The 15,373-nt window shown below is 50.6% G+C and overlaps 5 protein-coding genes across 5 annotated transcripts; 2 read left to right on the top strand and 3 right to left on the bottom strand.

The window, feature by feature from the left end:
- Positions 1-1,551: 1,551 nt before the first annotated feature.
- On the bottom strand, positions 1,552-3,846 carry PV10_00659 (haloacid dehalogenase, type II). Its single transcript, XM_016364767.1, has 2 exons — positions 3,342-3,846; positions 1,552-3,281 (listed from the first exon to the last, which is right to left on the bottom strand). Exons 1-2 carry the CDS (start codon positions 3,502-3,504, stop codon positions 2,740-2,742), a joined length of 705 nt encoding a protein of 234 aa, XP_016228416.1. The 5' UTR covers positions 3,505-3,846; the 3' UTR covers positions 1,552-2,739.
- Positions 1,692-2,648, top strand: PV10_00660 (uncharacterized protein; the record flags this gene model as incomplete). The annotated part of the gene is made up of 2 exons (XM_016364768.1): positions 1,692-1,881; positions 1,943-2,648. Coding segments are annotated over exons 1-2 (750 nt in total), but the record flags the coding sequence as incomplete, so codon positions are not given.
- Positions 3,847-4,141: 295 nt separating the features above from the next.
- On the top strand, positions 4,142-6,852 carry PV10_00658 (uncharacterized protein). Its single transcript, XM_016364766.1, has 3 exons — positions 4,142-4,887; positions 4,938-5,401; positions 5,455-6,852. Exons 1-3 carry the CDS (start codon positions 4,513-4,515, stop codon positions 6,251-6,253), a joined length of 1,638 nt encoding a protein of 545 aa, XP_016228415.1. The 5' UTR covers positions 4,142-4,512; the 3' UTR covers positions 6,254-6,852.
- A 62-nt stretch (positions 6,853-6,914) lies between these two features.
- PV10_00657 (uncharacterized protein) lies at positions 6,915-9,709 on the bottom strand. The gene is made up of 2 exons (XM_016364765.1): positions 8,950-9,709; positions 6,915-8,897 (listed from the first exon to the last, which is right to left on the bottom strand). The coding sequence occupies exons 1-2, from the start codon at positions 9,021-9,023 to the stop codon at positions 7,661-7,663; spliced, it is 1,311 nt and encodes a 436-aa protein (XP_016228414.1). The 5' UTR covers positions 9,024-9,709; the 3' UTR covers positions 6,915-7,660.
- Positions 9,710-12,573: 2,864 nt separating this feature from the next.
- On the bottom strand, positions 12,574-15,365 carry PV10_00656 (uncharacterized protein). The gene is made up of 3 exons (XM_016364764.1): positions 14,429-15,365; positions 14,107-14,379; positions 12,574-14,048 (listed from the first exon to the last, which is right to left on the bottom strand). Exons 1-3 carry the CDS (start codon positions 14,972-14,974, stop codon positions 12,888-12,890), a joined length of 1,980 nt encoding a protein of 659 aa, XP_016228413.1. The 5' UTR covers positions 14,975-15,365; the 3' UTR covers positions 12,574-12,887.
- Between the last annotated feature and the right edge of the window lie 8 nt (positions 15,366-15,373).

Below are 15,373 nucleotides of genomic sequence, written 5' to 3'. Positions count from 1 at the left end.
ATCCCCTCCAGGCTTCAAACTCCAGGCTCCAGGATCCCATATCCCTCTACCCTCCTTGTCGATGGCGAGTGTCCCTACAAGGAAACTATACGGTAACTAAAAGGGCTGTTAGCCTTCGAGTCGACGTTGCCCTAACCACAGCCGCAGATCTATCCCCTGGAAATCTTCAAGGAAACTTCGGCTTCCGTGCATCGACTTGGACCCTTCGCCTAACACCCTTTAATCCTTCAAGCCTTTCTGGTCTATACGTGGCTCCCCAATTCCAATTAGCACAAGCATAAATAAAAATGTTCTGATCTGACAATGCATGAGACAAGGGTCCAAGGCATTATTGTTGCAACTTGTCTGTTTGTATACGGAGGCTGCAAGGACATGCCTCTTACAGGAAAAACCATGCGTGCATATCCTGAGGTTGTCCTCTACCCACCATCTCAGTGGCAATCTCAATAGTCTCTACGGTACCATACGCGCCGGTGCTTGTCGTAACTTGATCTTTTGCTGCAAACTTCTGTACACCCCAGTTACTGCCTAGCCGCCAGACGTGGCTGCACTTAAGCGACCTTTGACACCGCACGAATAGCCAGCTAGTATGATCTAGACCGGCATTAACACCAGTGACCCTCTCTGGCCGCAAAAATCTCTGCCGCTTCACCCGAATTGATTGTATAAAGAGTCAACCATTCGATCATACCAGTCTGAGAACATGGAGTGAGGTGATATGGGGTGGTCAATTGTAACAAAATCTCGCAAATGTATCATTTCTAGAGAAACTATATATGGGGGAAATCGTAATACATCACATGGCAGAATTCTCGAGGCAGAATTTTGGGAAATCTTCCTTCTGGCTAGGTGCGTCAGGAGACTCTCGCTTACCTGGAGACAGGCTTCCACCCTGGTCGTTGGCCATGTCTTTGGGCGGCGCAATCTGTATCATCAGTCACTCCTCCAAAGACAAAAAGTCGGTGCAGAGTTTTTCACTCATGGTTTCCGAGAAACCCTAGACATCTTCGAGAGTATGAATGATGACACTTATTACATCACGCGGTAGGCCTGCAGGACTTTTAGGGCGTACTCTCGCCTTCAGGATTCCTTCCCCTTAGACCCTTTGCATCTCGCCAGTCGGTCGGGAAGGCATATCCTCCTCGGAAGTGAGCAAGCGACCGCAGCTAAAGCGTAGTTAGCTGTACGGGCCAAGGCTCACGCAGCCCGGTAGTCCAACGAGTCGTTACATCAACAGATGCAAAACCTCGGTCTTTCATACAGGCTCGTGTTGCGATTCGCTCTGAGGGTATTTTGTAATGCATGGCGCGCATCAGATCAGTCAATCATGAAGAGAAAAGACATGTTCAGCAATCAAGAATATTTCCAGAGACTCCACAATCCGCAAGGAGCGGCAGGAGACTCCGGGGTAAGTGAGCCAATGAGTTCCTCTATCCTTCTGATTTCCCCTCCAGCAATCATTTGCGCTGTGAGCAGCGTCATTGACAGAGTGAATACAGAGGATGTTTCAGTTTAAAGAAGAGGAAAAGAAGTCGACGATCAAGGTGGACGGAGAGTTTTGGAATTTAAAGGCTGTGGATTGGCGCAACAGCCAAGCATTTTTTGATTGGTGGGATTCCTGCCTGCGTCATCGCTACTGTCTTTGAGGAGCCGCGAGGGTCGTCCCTTCCCTCTTTGCCTGCAGCCTCCATGGAACCTGCAGCCTGCGTATCACTGCCTGCGTCAATCAGCAGTGGTTCTTCCAGACAGCCACAACCAGGTGATGGTTCTTGACAGAGGTGAGATAGGGACAGGAGTTTCAGTTCATCACCCCAATCATCCCAGATCGAGGTCAACATGATTCGCAACCTAACGGGTGCCACATGGCTCTATCCCTTGAAGGTGGGTAGTTTCGTCCCCTACACCCCAGATTCGAGATATCTGACAATGTTCGTTTTGACAGGGCATCTACTACTTCTTCCGACACCCCTATCTCTGGCCACTATTCCGTGCTCGCCTCGTTCCACTCCTCCTCCTCTCCGCATTCATCTACGTCAATCTCTTCGTCTGGGCATTTCTTCCTCAAGTCGCCTTCCTAGCCATCTTCCATGGACCCGGTGCCTTCTTAAGTGGCTTGTTTCTGGTGTTGGGCGAAGGTGCAGCCATCGTTGCAATCCTGTTCGAAGCCTTCTTTGTGGATGAGACACTGGTCGACACTTTTGATGCCGTCCTCATAGACCAGGGATTGGCTGACTTGGTCGGTGAGGCGCGGTTATTGAATTCTGATGCCGACAACTCAGTCAAAATGCTAGGGAAGCCTTCGGTCACAGCCATTTACAGTCCGTTCAGTCTCCGGCAGATCGTGGAGTTTGTTATTCTGCTGCCTATCAATTTCATCCCTTTCGTTGGGGTGCCCATTTTCCTTGTCCTGACCGGCTATCGAGCTGGGCCTTTCCACCATTGGAGGTATTTTCAATTCATTGGCTTGTCCAAGAAGGAACGCAAAGAATATGTCCGCAAGCGCCAGATGAAATACACGTGGTTCGGGATCGTGGCCCTGACCCTGCAACTTTGTCCCGTCCTGAGCATGTTCTTTTTACTCACCACAGCCGCGGGCAGTGGCCTCTGGGCGGCGAAAATGGAGCACGCTAGGAGATCGCGAGACTTGAACTCGACGACTCCAAACGGGCGATATACAGACGAGCCAGTATAGCGTATAGCCACACTCTTATAATACAAATCGCTTGAGGTATCTTTTGCTCATTTTCTGGCGTGGTTCTCCACGGCGTCGGCGACTTGTCCCAGATCTCTGACAACCACAGTTGGACCTTGGCCAAGTCTGTCCTGCCATCCATTACCCGCTCGATCAACCCATGCAGCTTGCATGCCAATCGCTCGCGCACCTACTACGTCGAACGGATTGCCTGACACCAGCCACAGATCAGACTCCTGTCCAACCTTACCGACCTTTTCAGCTAGATATTTGTACACCTCCGGTGCTGGCTTGAATTGTTCAATGGCGTCCACGGTGATGAGATCTTTGAAGGCAGAAGAGCGGAGACTGCCTGACTTGTTGACCGAATTGGACACCATTATGTTTGTGCCGTTAGAAAAGACCACACACTCAATGTTTGGATTCTCAGCCAGCCGGTCGAGAGCAGGGTTCACATCAGGAAAAGTCGACAGCTGATCGTAGGACTGCATCAGTTTCTGGGTCTGAGCATCATCCAACTTCAGATTGTGGTCGCCCAAGGCATGGTGAAGAGATTTCTGAGTGACCTCGGAGAAGTGTTCATACTTTTCTATTCAATACATTGGACCATAAGTGCATGCATCTCTGGTGGGCATGTCAGGTCACTTACTCATGCTATTGAGTCTCCAGGTATATTCGAGTTGGTACCTCCTCCATAATGCAGCAATGGACTTGGCCTTGTCTTCACCAAAGTGTGATGCCAAGGCAACTGCGATGCTTTCGGTGGACAACAAAGTGCCATACAAATCAAATGCTACTACAATTTTACCCATCGTGAATGCTGGATTGTTCTAGCAGAGGCGAGGAGGCAGTACTTTTGCAGAGGTCTTGCGATGTCAGGTTGGACAGAGATCTCCATTTGAATGATTAGTGAATGTCCCCCCGCCTTGAATCACATTCGAGTGTGCACCAATGAACAACCAGTGTTGCATCGGTGGGTAGCCCGAACGGCCTTCTTGTCAACTCGTACAACCAGTATGACACCATGTCTGGGGAAACATGGTCTTTCTGATTGTCTCCGTTGAGAAGTCCTCTGGGGTTCACTTAGCTAGATCTCCCCCGTTATGCTGCAAAGACACGTTGTCTCCTGGAGAAGGGCTTAATGAACAGCAAAGATCTGGGGTAGTTTTGTACCAAATTGCTGGGTCTTTAGGTGTGCTCCCCTCCTAATAATTAGTGCCTCCAATGCCCGGAGTAGTGTCCGCCTTTGCCTAATCATGCTTACTCATATGCTCTTCCTTACAGGTTCGGGAAGCCGGCAGACTATAGCCAAGCGTTCATTGGTGAATGGCTCAAAGGCTCCAGTAAATAAGGCTATCATCAGGTGAGGTTCGTGCTTTTATTATGATGATGATTATTGAATAATAGTCCACAGGCAGAGTACATGTCTTCCTGATGCATCGTGTTCCAGCGCAATATAACCATAGGTCAGTCAGAGTGACCTCAATAATGCACTTTACACATGATTAGCACTTGTCCTTGCAGCTGCAGCCAACAATTAAGATTGCAATTGTAGATACGCGTGATACGATACGCATAAGACACAGGAATACCCCGCCATTCATCACTACGCAGCGGCCGAGGGGGCATCCCTAACCACCCGTGCCACCCTAACCCTCCGCCCTCACCACTGCCTCTACCCAACGACGTTCTTCTTCTGTTTCCCCACATCGTCGGCATCATTTATTTATCTTTCCTGCCTCATCTGACCACTGCCCGTGAGGCCCCAGCTCAGTCTGTTGACCTATCCTTCAACATACCACACGGCTGATCCTGTCGCCATGGCCGCACCTGGGAGGGATCCTCCTGTTGGTTCCCCCCCTTCGAACGCTGTTTCCTCTCGCTCTAGCTTCGACTCACAATCACCATCCTCCCGACCACAAAGCCTACGAATTCCCTCTATGCCTAGCGCCGCTGCTCAACATCGACAGAGCTTCAATGAACTCAGAGGGCATCCCCCTTCTCCAAGATCCCAAAGACAACCCTCAATGTCTCAATTGGCTGTTCAAGATTTGATCGATAACCCTCCAGTACGGGCAAATCCAGACCCAAAGTTCGCGGGCAGAGATTGGCAAACGGTCAAGGTCAATGAGTTGACAAACCCCGAAGATCTAAGATTTGTTGACATTGACACTGGTGTTGAGGCTGCTACCAAGGTTGGTTCTTCCTGTCACACCTCTCGCCTTCTGACACTGACTCATTGAAGCTCCTGATCGAATCCGGCGCCCCGGTTGTCCTCATACGAGAACGCGAAGGTTCGCCAGTCATCGGCACATTCGATGCCAGAGACCTCAATGCCTACCTACTCCTTGTCGTTGGCCTTTCCCATCCTGACGACGAACATGCGCACGATTTTCTTGAACTCGCTAAACGGGCACGGGAGGGCAAACCAATTCCCCTTCGAGAAATCCAAGACTTGAGCAAGAAGGAGCCCTTGACGTTCCTGGACGAAGATGCCGACTTGGTCAAAGCCATTGAGACTTTCGGCAAAGGAGTCCATCGTGCTGTCGTTAGAAATCCTGAAACCCAACAAGTTACTGGTGTGCTCAGTCAGACTCGCCTCATCCGTTTCCTGTGGGAAAACGGTAGAAGCTTCCCGGTGTTGGATCAACTCTACAGCCAGCATTTGAGAGATCTCAAAATCGGGTCAAATAATGTCATCTCTATCAAGTAAGTCCTTTTCTCCCCACCCACATTGTACACTCTTTCATAACAAATTACAGTGGTGATCGTCCACTCGCCGAAGCCCTAACCCTTCTTCTGAATGAAGGCGTCTCCTCCTTGGCTGTGGTAGACCACAACCACAACGTCGTGGGCAATATCTCGAATGTGGATGTCAAACTCTTGACAAAGTCCTCGTCTCTCCCTCTCCTCCGAAACACCTGTATCCACTTCATCACCGTCATCCTTTCCACCCGAGGCATGTACGAAGGAAAGGATTCCTTCCCCGTGTTCCACGTCACTCCGCTCTCGACGCTTGCCCACACGGTCGCCAAACTCGTCGCCACAAAATCCCACCGTATGTGGATTACCGAGCCAGTCTCCCCCGTTTCTTCTGGCCCTCCCACCCCATCTCTCCACACGGCAACCCTCGCCCCTACGTCGAGCCACTCGTCGGCCATCTCAAGCGGCAGCGGCCAACATCCTGCGGGTGCTCCATACGCCACTTCGGCACCACCAGCACCCGATCCATTCTCGCACAGTGTGGTCGACACTTCACATAAAGCCCCAATGATTTCCCCGTCAGGGCCATCCATTTCCGCCTCAGCCCTTCCCGGAGCTCGCATCTCTGGCCGCCTCGTCGGAGTGGTGAGTCTGACAGATATTCTCATCCTTCTCGCCCGGGCTGGAGGCTTATCCAACATCGATCCGGCCGAGCTACGCAATCGAAGACGGAGAAGCAGTTCGAGTAGTATGCGACGAAGCTTCGACCTAACACAACGTCCTTCAGCCAGTCAGCTGGCAAACAGTGCCGAACTGAACCGGAAGCCGAGCCAGTCGGGCAGCTTGCGCGAGAAATAGAACGAGGTAGCTGCCAGTTGGCCATCGGTAAAAAACAAACAAATCAGCAGATTCCCTCAGCCATGGATGGGTACACTGGTTTCACTTTGTCGAGCCCGATTTTCTGGTCGGTTCAACGTTTTGGCGGATTGAAACGTATTGCGTCGCGGCAGCGGCATTGTCAAGTGAGACAGGGTCCCAGATACATTTCTTTGGTCGCCGAGTTTTGTTCCAGCGGTGTCGTACTGTGTCAAACCACCATGCGGAGAATCACCCAAGGGTGCGGAACTTGATGGGAGGCTTGACATCTTGATGGCTTAGCCATTCTCCTCGTCCGCTTTCTTCTCTCTCCTTTCACTCTACGGCCGACTCTTTGGGGATTGCGTTCTGGGTATGGAGTACCAAGACACAGGTGTGCATGGGTACAAAATGCAGCCACCAAAGTCCTATCGCGCAGGATATGGCTGGTGGTATGGATAAGGTGATTCCAAATTCTGGGACAGGGTAGAAAGGCACGTATTAGAATAAGATCTATTTAGTGATAAGCTTCTTTTTTGGTTTGACTCGTGGTGAGAGATGACATTTGCCCTCATGAATACATACTATGAATTAGAATTAGGTCGTAATCACGTAGGCAGATGGCCAACGTAAAAAGATTACTGTTTAAGAAAAAAATCAAAAATGGGGAAAAAAGAGGAGTGATTTTATTTCTCAACTCATCTCGATTTCGAGATAGAGATGAAGAGTAACTAGGTACCTGCCCGATACATGAGACTGGCTCAGATTTATTCCAATGGTATGATGCGCGCAAGGCGCAACTCCACCAGAATCCAGAATCAAATCATAGACCATCATATGACCATGTCCTTTCGCAATGAACATTTCTGCACATGCAAGCTCGGTACAGGTCGTACAAGACATCAGGACATCAGGACATACAGCTCGACATCGAAACTCCAAAAACCCTTTTTTGAATTTTATATTCCACCGGCCAATATACCGACCCATGCATGAATAACATGGGTATCTCCTTCATTCAAGAAAACAAAGTCCCCGGGTGTTGGGATGTGGTGGTCAGATTGCAGGTTCCCTGGGATGCAGACGGTGTCTCCATGATCTCGGGACACTTGACCGATTAAGTAGAGAAATTACCGTAAGCCAGTTCAGATAGACAAGTCGTTTGTGGTTGGTGGCCAAACGCCGGCGTCCCAAATCGAATAGCATCGTGTCTCGTTGCTGGGTGAGAAAAACTACAGTGACGAAAAGTCAAATGTCCGCTATGGGACGGGTGTTCCCTTTGAAGAGATTCAAAGTCCGAAAAAATAACTGGACTGTTGGTCTGTCGAAATCTCGCTGGAGGTTAAGACGCGCCGTTGTCATCGCACGTGTTCAGTGATGAAAGTGATGAATGTGAATTGTGTTTGGTTTTTAAATGGCAGGCACATCAACGCTGTGGTCAGAATTTGCACCACCGCCTCCAGTAATGTTATGGTCGTCGTCCCAGGAGCCATCGATGACGAAATTGTCCCAGAAACCTTCACCTGCAGGAGTGGCTTGACCAGACTTTGAAAAGCCTTGGAAGCTATTCTCTCGCGACATATCAAAATTCAAGGGCTTTGAATCTTGACTAAAATTGAAGTCAATGCCAGTTGAAGGGGGAAGAGTGGTCTCTGGAGATGTTGATGTAGAGACATGATTGGCAGGCATTCCATGCTCAGTTTTAGCCTGCTGGGGTACCCCCGAGGTCATGGCATTTTGATCCAGCACGGCAGGAGCCAGGGTAGCCGACATGCCTTGCCATGCTGATGGATGAACGGGCATACCCTTGACACCTCCGCCACCATGTTGCATATCCGGCCAAGGATAGAATGGTGAAGAGGTAAATTGGTCAGAGCCTTGCATCAGCATGGCATAGGAAGGGTCGTTATGATCCAATTGAGGGGCATAAGCCAACATCTGCTGGGTCTCAGGAGGAAGAGACGTAGTGAATGGACCCATATCCTGCCAGAGAGGTGGGAATTGTCCATTCTGTGAGGGATGCCCAGGCTCTGTTTTGATGCCGTCTGCGTTTCCAGAAGAGCCATCCACGGTGGGAATTGCTGGTGTCGACATTCGCCGGGGATCAGTGGGTGAAGGATGGTGAGGAAGAGGAGGAGACATTGGGTTCTGGGAATGGTTCGGTAATGAAGCCATTGAATAAGCTCTTTGGTGTGATTGACGGAAGCCGGGTTGATGAGGCGAGGGATATGGTGCGGAGCGGAAGGAAGTTGTAGGAGAATGTGTCATCGGGTTTGACTGTTGAGGCATCATGGGGGATTGGTACATGTTGGGAGCGGCTTGCTGATAGGGTGTGCTGGGGAACTGTGCATATGGATTCTGGGCCATTTGTCCCATCATGCTGCGAACTGCGACTTGCTGTGTCAAGTAGGCAGCCAGCCTTCGGTTGAAGTCGGCAGAACCAGTCTGAAGATGTGCTGTAAGTCGTCGATAGTGCATGGGCAGGTCATCGTCCTCCTCCTCATACATCTCCTCGTTGATAACATCCTGTTCAGTGACACGGAGCGAGCGGCCGGTTCTGCGTTTATGGATTTCAGACGCTCGACGAGCGGACTCAACACGAGCCTCTAGACTTCGGTCACTCCTTCTTGAGGCAGCAATATATGCTCTAAGTGGTATTAGCTAGTGTATATTAGGACGAGAGATGCAGGAGAGTTTACCTCTCTTGGTTTTCCTCGTGAGTGCGCTCGGTTTTGATGGCCTTTGCCGGCGGAGTGGTTCGCATCGGAGGCATTATAGCGCCTCAGGTAATATAAATGAATACAATGAGACAAAGTGCCCGTTTTGACAGTGTTTGTGGTCCGGAATTTGGGTCGAACTCGAAACAAAGGATCTCACAGGAAGACAAGTCGAAGTGGCGATATGGATATATGCCGTAGTACAAGGCGATATGACAAGAAACGGTGATAACAGACCACAATGAGAGATCAGAGTGGCTTATGGAGAGAACATGGCGACTGTTGAAGAACAGTCGAGGACGTAGAAAGATTGTGTGAAGAGGAACAACAGAGGTGGCGACAGGTCCAACAAGGGCTATGGCAAGGGAAATAGGGTCGGAATTCAACGCCAGAGGAGGGGAGGAGGTGGTACGAATTGGGCCAAGAGCGAGCAAGATTGAAAACAGTGGAAACGAACGTGGGAAAGGAGGATACGAGATCTGAGCGGTTCAAGCACGGGTGGATCTAAAGGTAGAGGGAAATGTCATTGGGGAGGGAGGAATAGCGTCGATCGCCGGGTATGGGTTACAAGGTGATCCCAGATCTGTCCAAGTGGGCAGTGGAGTGGCATGGATGGTGGTGGTGGATGGTGGATTGGATCATGGGAGGAGGACAGGTGAGAGGTGGAAGAGAGGATGGAAGGCAAAGACAGTTGGAGTTCTGGTGGGATTGGGACCAACGACCGATTGGTGGGAAACTGAGGTCTTTGAGGCCTTAGGAGCTTGGTTCGGCCGCGTACGAGTTCCATCGAATCGGAGAAAGACGAGGGAGTAGAATGTAGAAAGCAACAGAGCTGCCAGGTGTGTTTGAAGGCTTTGAGCCGGCACGCGTCAAACGCCAGGTGCCAAAACGCCCAGGTGCTGCTGCTGATGGTTAAACACAAGCACAACGGGTGGAAGAGCAACCTTCTAACCTTCCAACCTTCCAACCTTGCCTGCCTAAGGCACTTGCCTTGGGACTAGGGCCGAGGGGCCACAGTGGCCGCGTTTGTTTGGTCCCTACCTAGTTAGGCTGACAGTAGTAGTGGATGTGCTTGCTGGCTGAATGGCTCATCCGTTGAGCCCCGAGTCAGTCCATCTTCTGTTCAATACCTTAATTCAGTAGGTAGGTACCTCCCAATGCAGAGATGAAAAGGTTAAAATTGGGGATGCCTGGAAAAGACCAAGCTTACGCCAGTCTTGAACGGGAAGGAGGCCAGCGATTAGGTTAGGGCTGCATGTAGGCGAGGCATGGGTTGTGACGATCGCGAAGCAGAGCCTACTCGCGCATGTTTCGGGGGGGACCAATAACCCGTGGCAAGCAGAGATGTCTGCCTACAGCGTTTTGACACAGCCTCCATGCCTCCTCAATCATTCCAAATGCCAATTGGCGATCATGCTCATCTTCACCTTCAACCATGCCCTTGCGAGTCAACTTTTTTTAAGTCACAAGTCATCCCTGAATACCCTGGCCAGAATAGGTACTCCGTAGGTTCTGAAGCACTCGGATGGTACTATTTCCTCTCCACTTTCCCAGAGCTACCATATCTTCGTTCCTCGGTACGACGAAGGTACCCAAAACTACGCACTATCTAACCATTATATGTTGACAACTGAAACGCCTTGACCTTTCTATACCAGTGTTTTTCGGTACTATCGCCGATCACGAACGATCGATCAAGAACACCCAGAGAATTGGGATTGAAATTGGGATACAGTCAGTCCTAGAAAACGCCGCCGAGTGATTTCTCCATTTCGGCTTTCCTGGGCGTTTGTTGCGGCGGTGTTCCAAAGTCTGTCTACCTGCCAACTCAAACTCAATCCCTGACCTGTCAAGTATGGTCGAGGGTCTGTGCGTTTGCGGGATCTGGTTCACATGTCCATCTTGACTGTTTTGGTTTTAGTGTCAGATTTTAGTGTGGATCGGTTATCGAGCCGGTCAACGGCTGTACGGAGTATTTGGAGTTCAATTCAGACCGGCGACCATACCACGACCACGCTACCTTTCCACTCCTCAACCCCTTATGCGGCGCTGCTGAATAATAAGTTTAAATCCATAGATCGGTACTTAGTATGACGTTAAACTTGTGCCTCAATTAATTGTGGCGCACATTTGTCTTAGTCGAATATACCTGACGATCGATCGCTAATCGCATGCACACCACACGAGGGCAGCACACGAGAATCCCCGGAAGAACAATATGCATGCCATAGCCGAAAAAGTCAGTCCTGTCAAATTGCATGAGCGCAAAGGACAACTGTTGCAATTTAGTTTGTACAAAAGCACGGTTCGTACGAATGAAAGGTAATTAATTACACTCAGCGTAGAACACGTGCATGAACCTGGGATGATGTATGGTAAAGCAGGTAGCAAGGAAGTGAGAAAAGAGACTTTGGATTGTTATTTTTGTTACTAGTCAGGTTCCAGGTAAAAATTTAGGGTTTGTTAAGGTCTGGGTCTCATGTTCTGGAAGCCGTGAATGGGATCATGAAGGTTGCGAACTTGCATGAGGAAGGGTATGGTAGAGGGGTACATACCTATACCTTCGCAAGGAAAGGAAAGGTATGGACTTGAATTTCCTCAGTCATACTGTGGTCCAGATTGGATCTCTGCCTAATGCCCCTATACAAGGTAGCCTACAGAACCATAGGAGGACCTATACCTTCAGAGCAACAGTGCCTTAGGCACCATCTCCAAGGTAAGTACCCACAATGACACAAGTGTCGCGCACTGTTCATCATCTACCACGTCCGCACAATATCCAAAGTTTCGAGTTGTCTTGTCAGTGACAATCAAATTGCCCACCGTGCCAACCATGCTATGGGAATTGGGGTAGCATCTAGCAAAGCTCCTTGAAGCCAGGAGAGGCTCATTTGGAATTACCATGATGACGAAGCAGCGTCATCCCCATTGTCAATGCCATCCCCATCACTTGAGCCGCTGAAGGCTCGTTTCAAGATGCCCATCCTTCCATCGCCATCACTCTGTCTCATCTCCTCTCCCCCCAGAACGGATGCCTCCACCCTAGCATCAATGTCCCCTGTCCCCTGTCCCCGTCTCCGCATCATCGTATTCACCACCCGCATGGACGGTTTGCCTCTCGTCCTATGTCCACGGATATATGTTCCTGAATTCCTTCCTCTCCACAATGCCGTAAGGTATGTACGTAGACTATTTCGTCAACTGTCGATACATGGGTCTTGCTTTTTTTATCACAGCATGACCATGGAGATCTGCCAACACATATATGAATTAGGGAGGTACTCAAGAAGAGATATGGATCTCCCTGCGTTGCCACCTCAACCCTTGGGACCGCCGATCTCACGGATCTACTTGCCGGAGATCGATCGATCTTGACAGAACGTTGCTCTCCTATCCGAGAGTCTTTCCGAACAAATCACCATCGAATATCTGAGCAGATCCTCTTGGGGTTTGAGGCTAAAAGATCTTATGTTGTGTGGTAAGGTTGTGGAGGAGAATTCCTCAGAGGTTGCTAAATGATGTGTCATTGGGATTCAAGCTGATTTGCTGTTGCTTTCGTCGTACGTGTTTCTGCTCCTTCCTCTTGTCATTTTCTAATGCCATGGCCCCTTCCACGCTTGGGAGAAGTCGCATCTTGCCGTCTGTATCATCTGCATGACCAACTTTGCCTCTTCCAGGCTCGTCATCAGGTTTCTTTTATCGTTCAGGATGTCACAAGAGGTTGATGGTATGCCCCTGCCCTGTCGGCGTCACGTTATGATTCCCCCATTATAACACGCAGAATTCGTGTCATCAACCCCATTCATTTTATCAATCGTGACGCCAATTCATCATCGACCCGAATTTGCTCTATTACACGCATCTTCAAGGTCCATCTATCACGGGGAACAGCACTAGCTTGATACACAAATGCTCATATCTCATTGAATCTCCAGCGACGGTACAGTTCCCTGTTCCTCTTGAGGAAACCCGTTCAACTCATATGACACCTTGAACCTCATCTTGACCACATTGCCTTTACCCTCTGGCACTCCGTTGAGGATGATATCCTGCTGCACTGCGTTTTGTGACTTGGGTGGCAACTCTCGTCCGCTCTGAGGCTTCAATTGAAGCGTATACGCTTTCTCCACAGCAACCTGGAAATGCAATCCCGTGATCCGTTGATGTGTCGTATTGCCAAATCGTGCGGTGATCTGGATCACATTTTGACCTGGTACTCGACGTGGCTCAAACTCGATCTTGATAGACGAACTATGCACTTGAATGGTTCTCGTTGGCGGTAACGCAGATTCAAACTGCCACTCATCTTCTGTCGCTGCAGGCGCTGTAACGGTCTGTCTGGCCGCTGCAGATTGCGCCCCGGGCTGTGGAGTTCCGGCCAAGCGAGGCGTTGCAGGACGAGAACTGGATGACACTAGAGCCGCAAACGGGTCAATGTGCGACTGCGTTGCTGGCCGCTGCTGTGGCGGCTGTGTTGTTGGGGGCGGTCCAGGGGTTGCTGGCTTTGACGAAGGAAGGGCACTCGTCAGTGACGCAAAGGCGTCGTAGTTTGGCTTGGGTGAGGCTTGACTTGCTGGAGCTGGCGAATATGACGGTGGCGGCGCGGCTTTAGGTGTGCTTGCAAAGATCGAACCAGCTGCGAACCCTGAGCCTGTGCTTGGTCCGAGGGAGATGGTGCCGAGAGGACCCGACGATGTGTCGTCAAGGGACAGTCCGAGCAAGTCATCTTGGACCGTGGTTGTTTTGGCAGCAGCCGTTGAGGAATCTGTGCTATCCAGAAGCGAGCCGCCATTAGTGTTAGAGGTGGACGACGTGGCCACTGGCGGCTCTGGGTCAAAATCGATGAGTGAGAGCTCGTTTGCGGCATTCTTCCCAACTCCAGTCTTGGTCCCAAGGGTTCCTTTCTCGATTCTGTTGGCGCCATCCACGTCACCAGCCTTCATCAACTTGTACCTCTCGATCGTTCGGTGTATACTGTCATTGATTTCGAGCAATTTATTCACAGCTTCTGCATCGTCGGATTCCTCCTCGCACATCTTTTGAATCTTGGGATGCGCACTAGACAGTGCCGCTGCGAGTTCCTGTGTGACATGTTAGCATAACTGCAGTGTCCCCTCGCCATGCGCAACGGTGGCCTACCCCGAAAACATCGCCATCCTCGATCTTGTCCCCAGGCCTCTGATTTTGCAGCATTTCCTCGAGGATTTTAGCCTTTTGCTGGACTTTGGCCACCTCTTCTGCGGCTTTGGCTCGGTAGTCGGTCTTGTGCCTTGTATCGTAACCTGCCATGACTTTCATTAATCTGTTGGCTTCTTGAAGATCTTGAGGACGACCGCGCCGAATCAGCTCTTGTAGTTTTGCCGACTGCGCCGCCCGGTCTTCCTCCTCCATCTCTTCCGCAGACTGAAGATTCTAGGCAATGTCAGCAAGCGCCGAGGCAGGCTGTGAACAGCACACATACATCACTGGGGTTGAGGACAGCAGCATCCTCCCTGCGAACCTCGGGAAACATGTAACCTTTGTAAAGCAACAGTCTGTGCATGTCTCTGATAAAGCCGAGATCTTCCTTATACCTCGATGTCTGGCAAATCGTTTGGCGCCATTCTTCGATCGCCTCCAAAATCTTTGCCTGAACCCGACTCGGACGGATGGGCGGGCGCTCTGGGAAACGACGAACAAGTTCATTGAGGAACTCCTTGGTGCTGATCTGTAGGTGGAAAGGATAGCCGCAGTTCTTGACACAGATGTCGAGGAGAGCTAAGGCCAAGAGGGAGACGTTGGGATTTCGGTGGTTGATAAGTTGGACAATGGTGACTGCGGCCTCGCGAGGGGCGTTGCCTTTTTTCGAGTTTATCAGGTCGACAATCTCGAGGTTTATTGCGAGATTCGGCTCCAAATTAGCCATTGGGTCGCAGGCATTGTATATGAACCTCTGCAGGTTCGATCGAGGCGGGGCAAACCCGTCGAATTGATTCCGGGAGGCCATCCTCGCCGATGCTGCCTCCATGACATGTGTGAGGGGGCAAGGTAGGTGGAGGGGTCTTCGAGGGTATCAGCAGTGTAGCCGCAGGTTGGCTTGGGTAAGACGACGTGTCCGGAGGATATCTGAGAGTGGATGTCGGACGACCAGGCTTCCGCCTCTTATTGACCACCGCACACCAGATTTTGGGAGGGAGAAGGTTGATGGCTTTGTGGTGTTAGCAGATACGAGTGGTAAGTAGTGGGACACTAGCTGGATGCTCAGTGCAGTTGAGTTGGTTAGGGTGTAAGGCTAGCAAGATGCTCGTACCCGGCACAGTGACTCTGCATACTGTGTACAAACGCAGATTCATGGGAATGGGAATCGGTGGTCGCTGCGCCGCCCAGACCAATTCTTCCTAGGGAGTCACTCCAGGCAGGCACATAA

The sequence above is a fragment of the Exophiala mesophila genome, assembly GCF_000836275.1.
Source record: "Exophiala mesophila strain CBS 40295 unplaced genomic scaffold supercont1.1, whole genome shotgun sequence".
In the NCBI taxonomy this organism is placed as follows: domain Eukaryota; kingdom Fungi; phylum Ascomycota; class Eurotiomycetes; order Chaetothyriales; family Herpotrichiellaceae; genus Exophiala; species Exophiala mesophila.
Note: the sequence above shows the minus strand (reverse complement) of the source record. Positions and strands in the feature narration are given on the sequence as shown.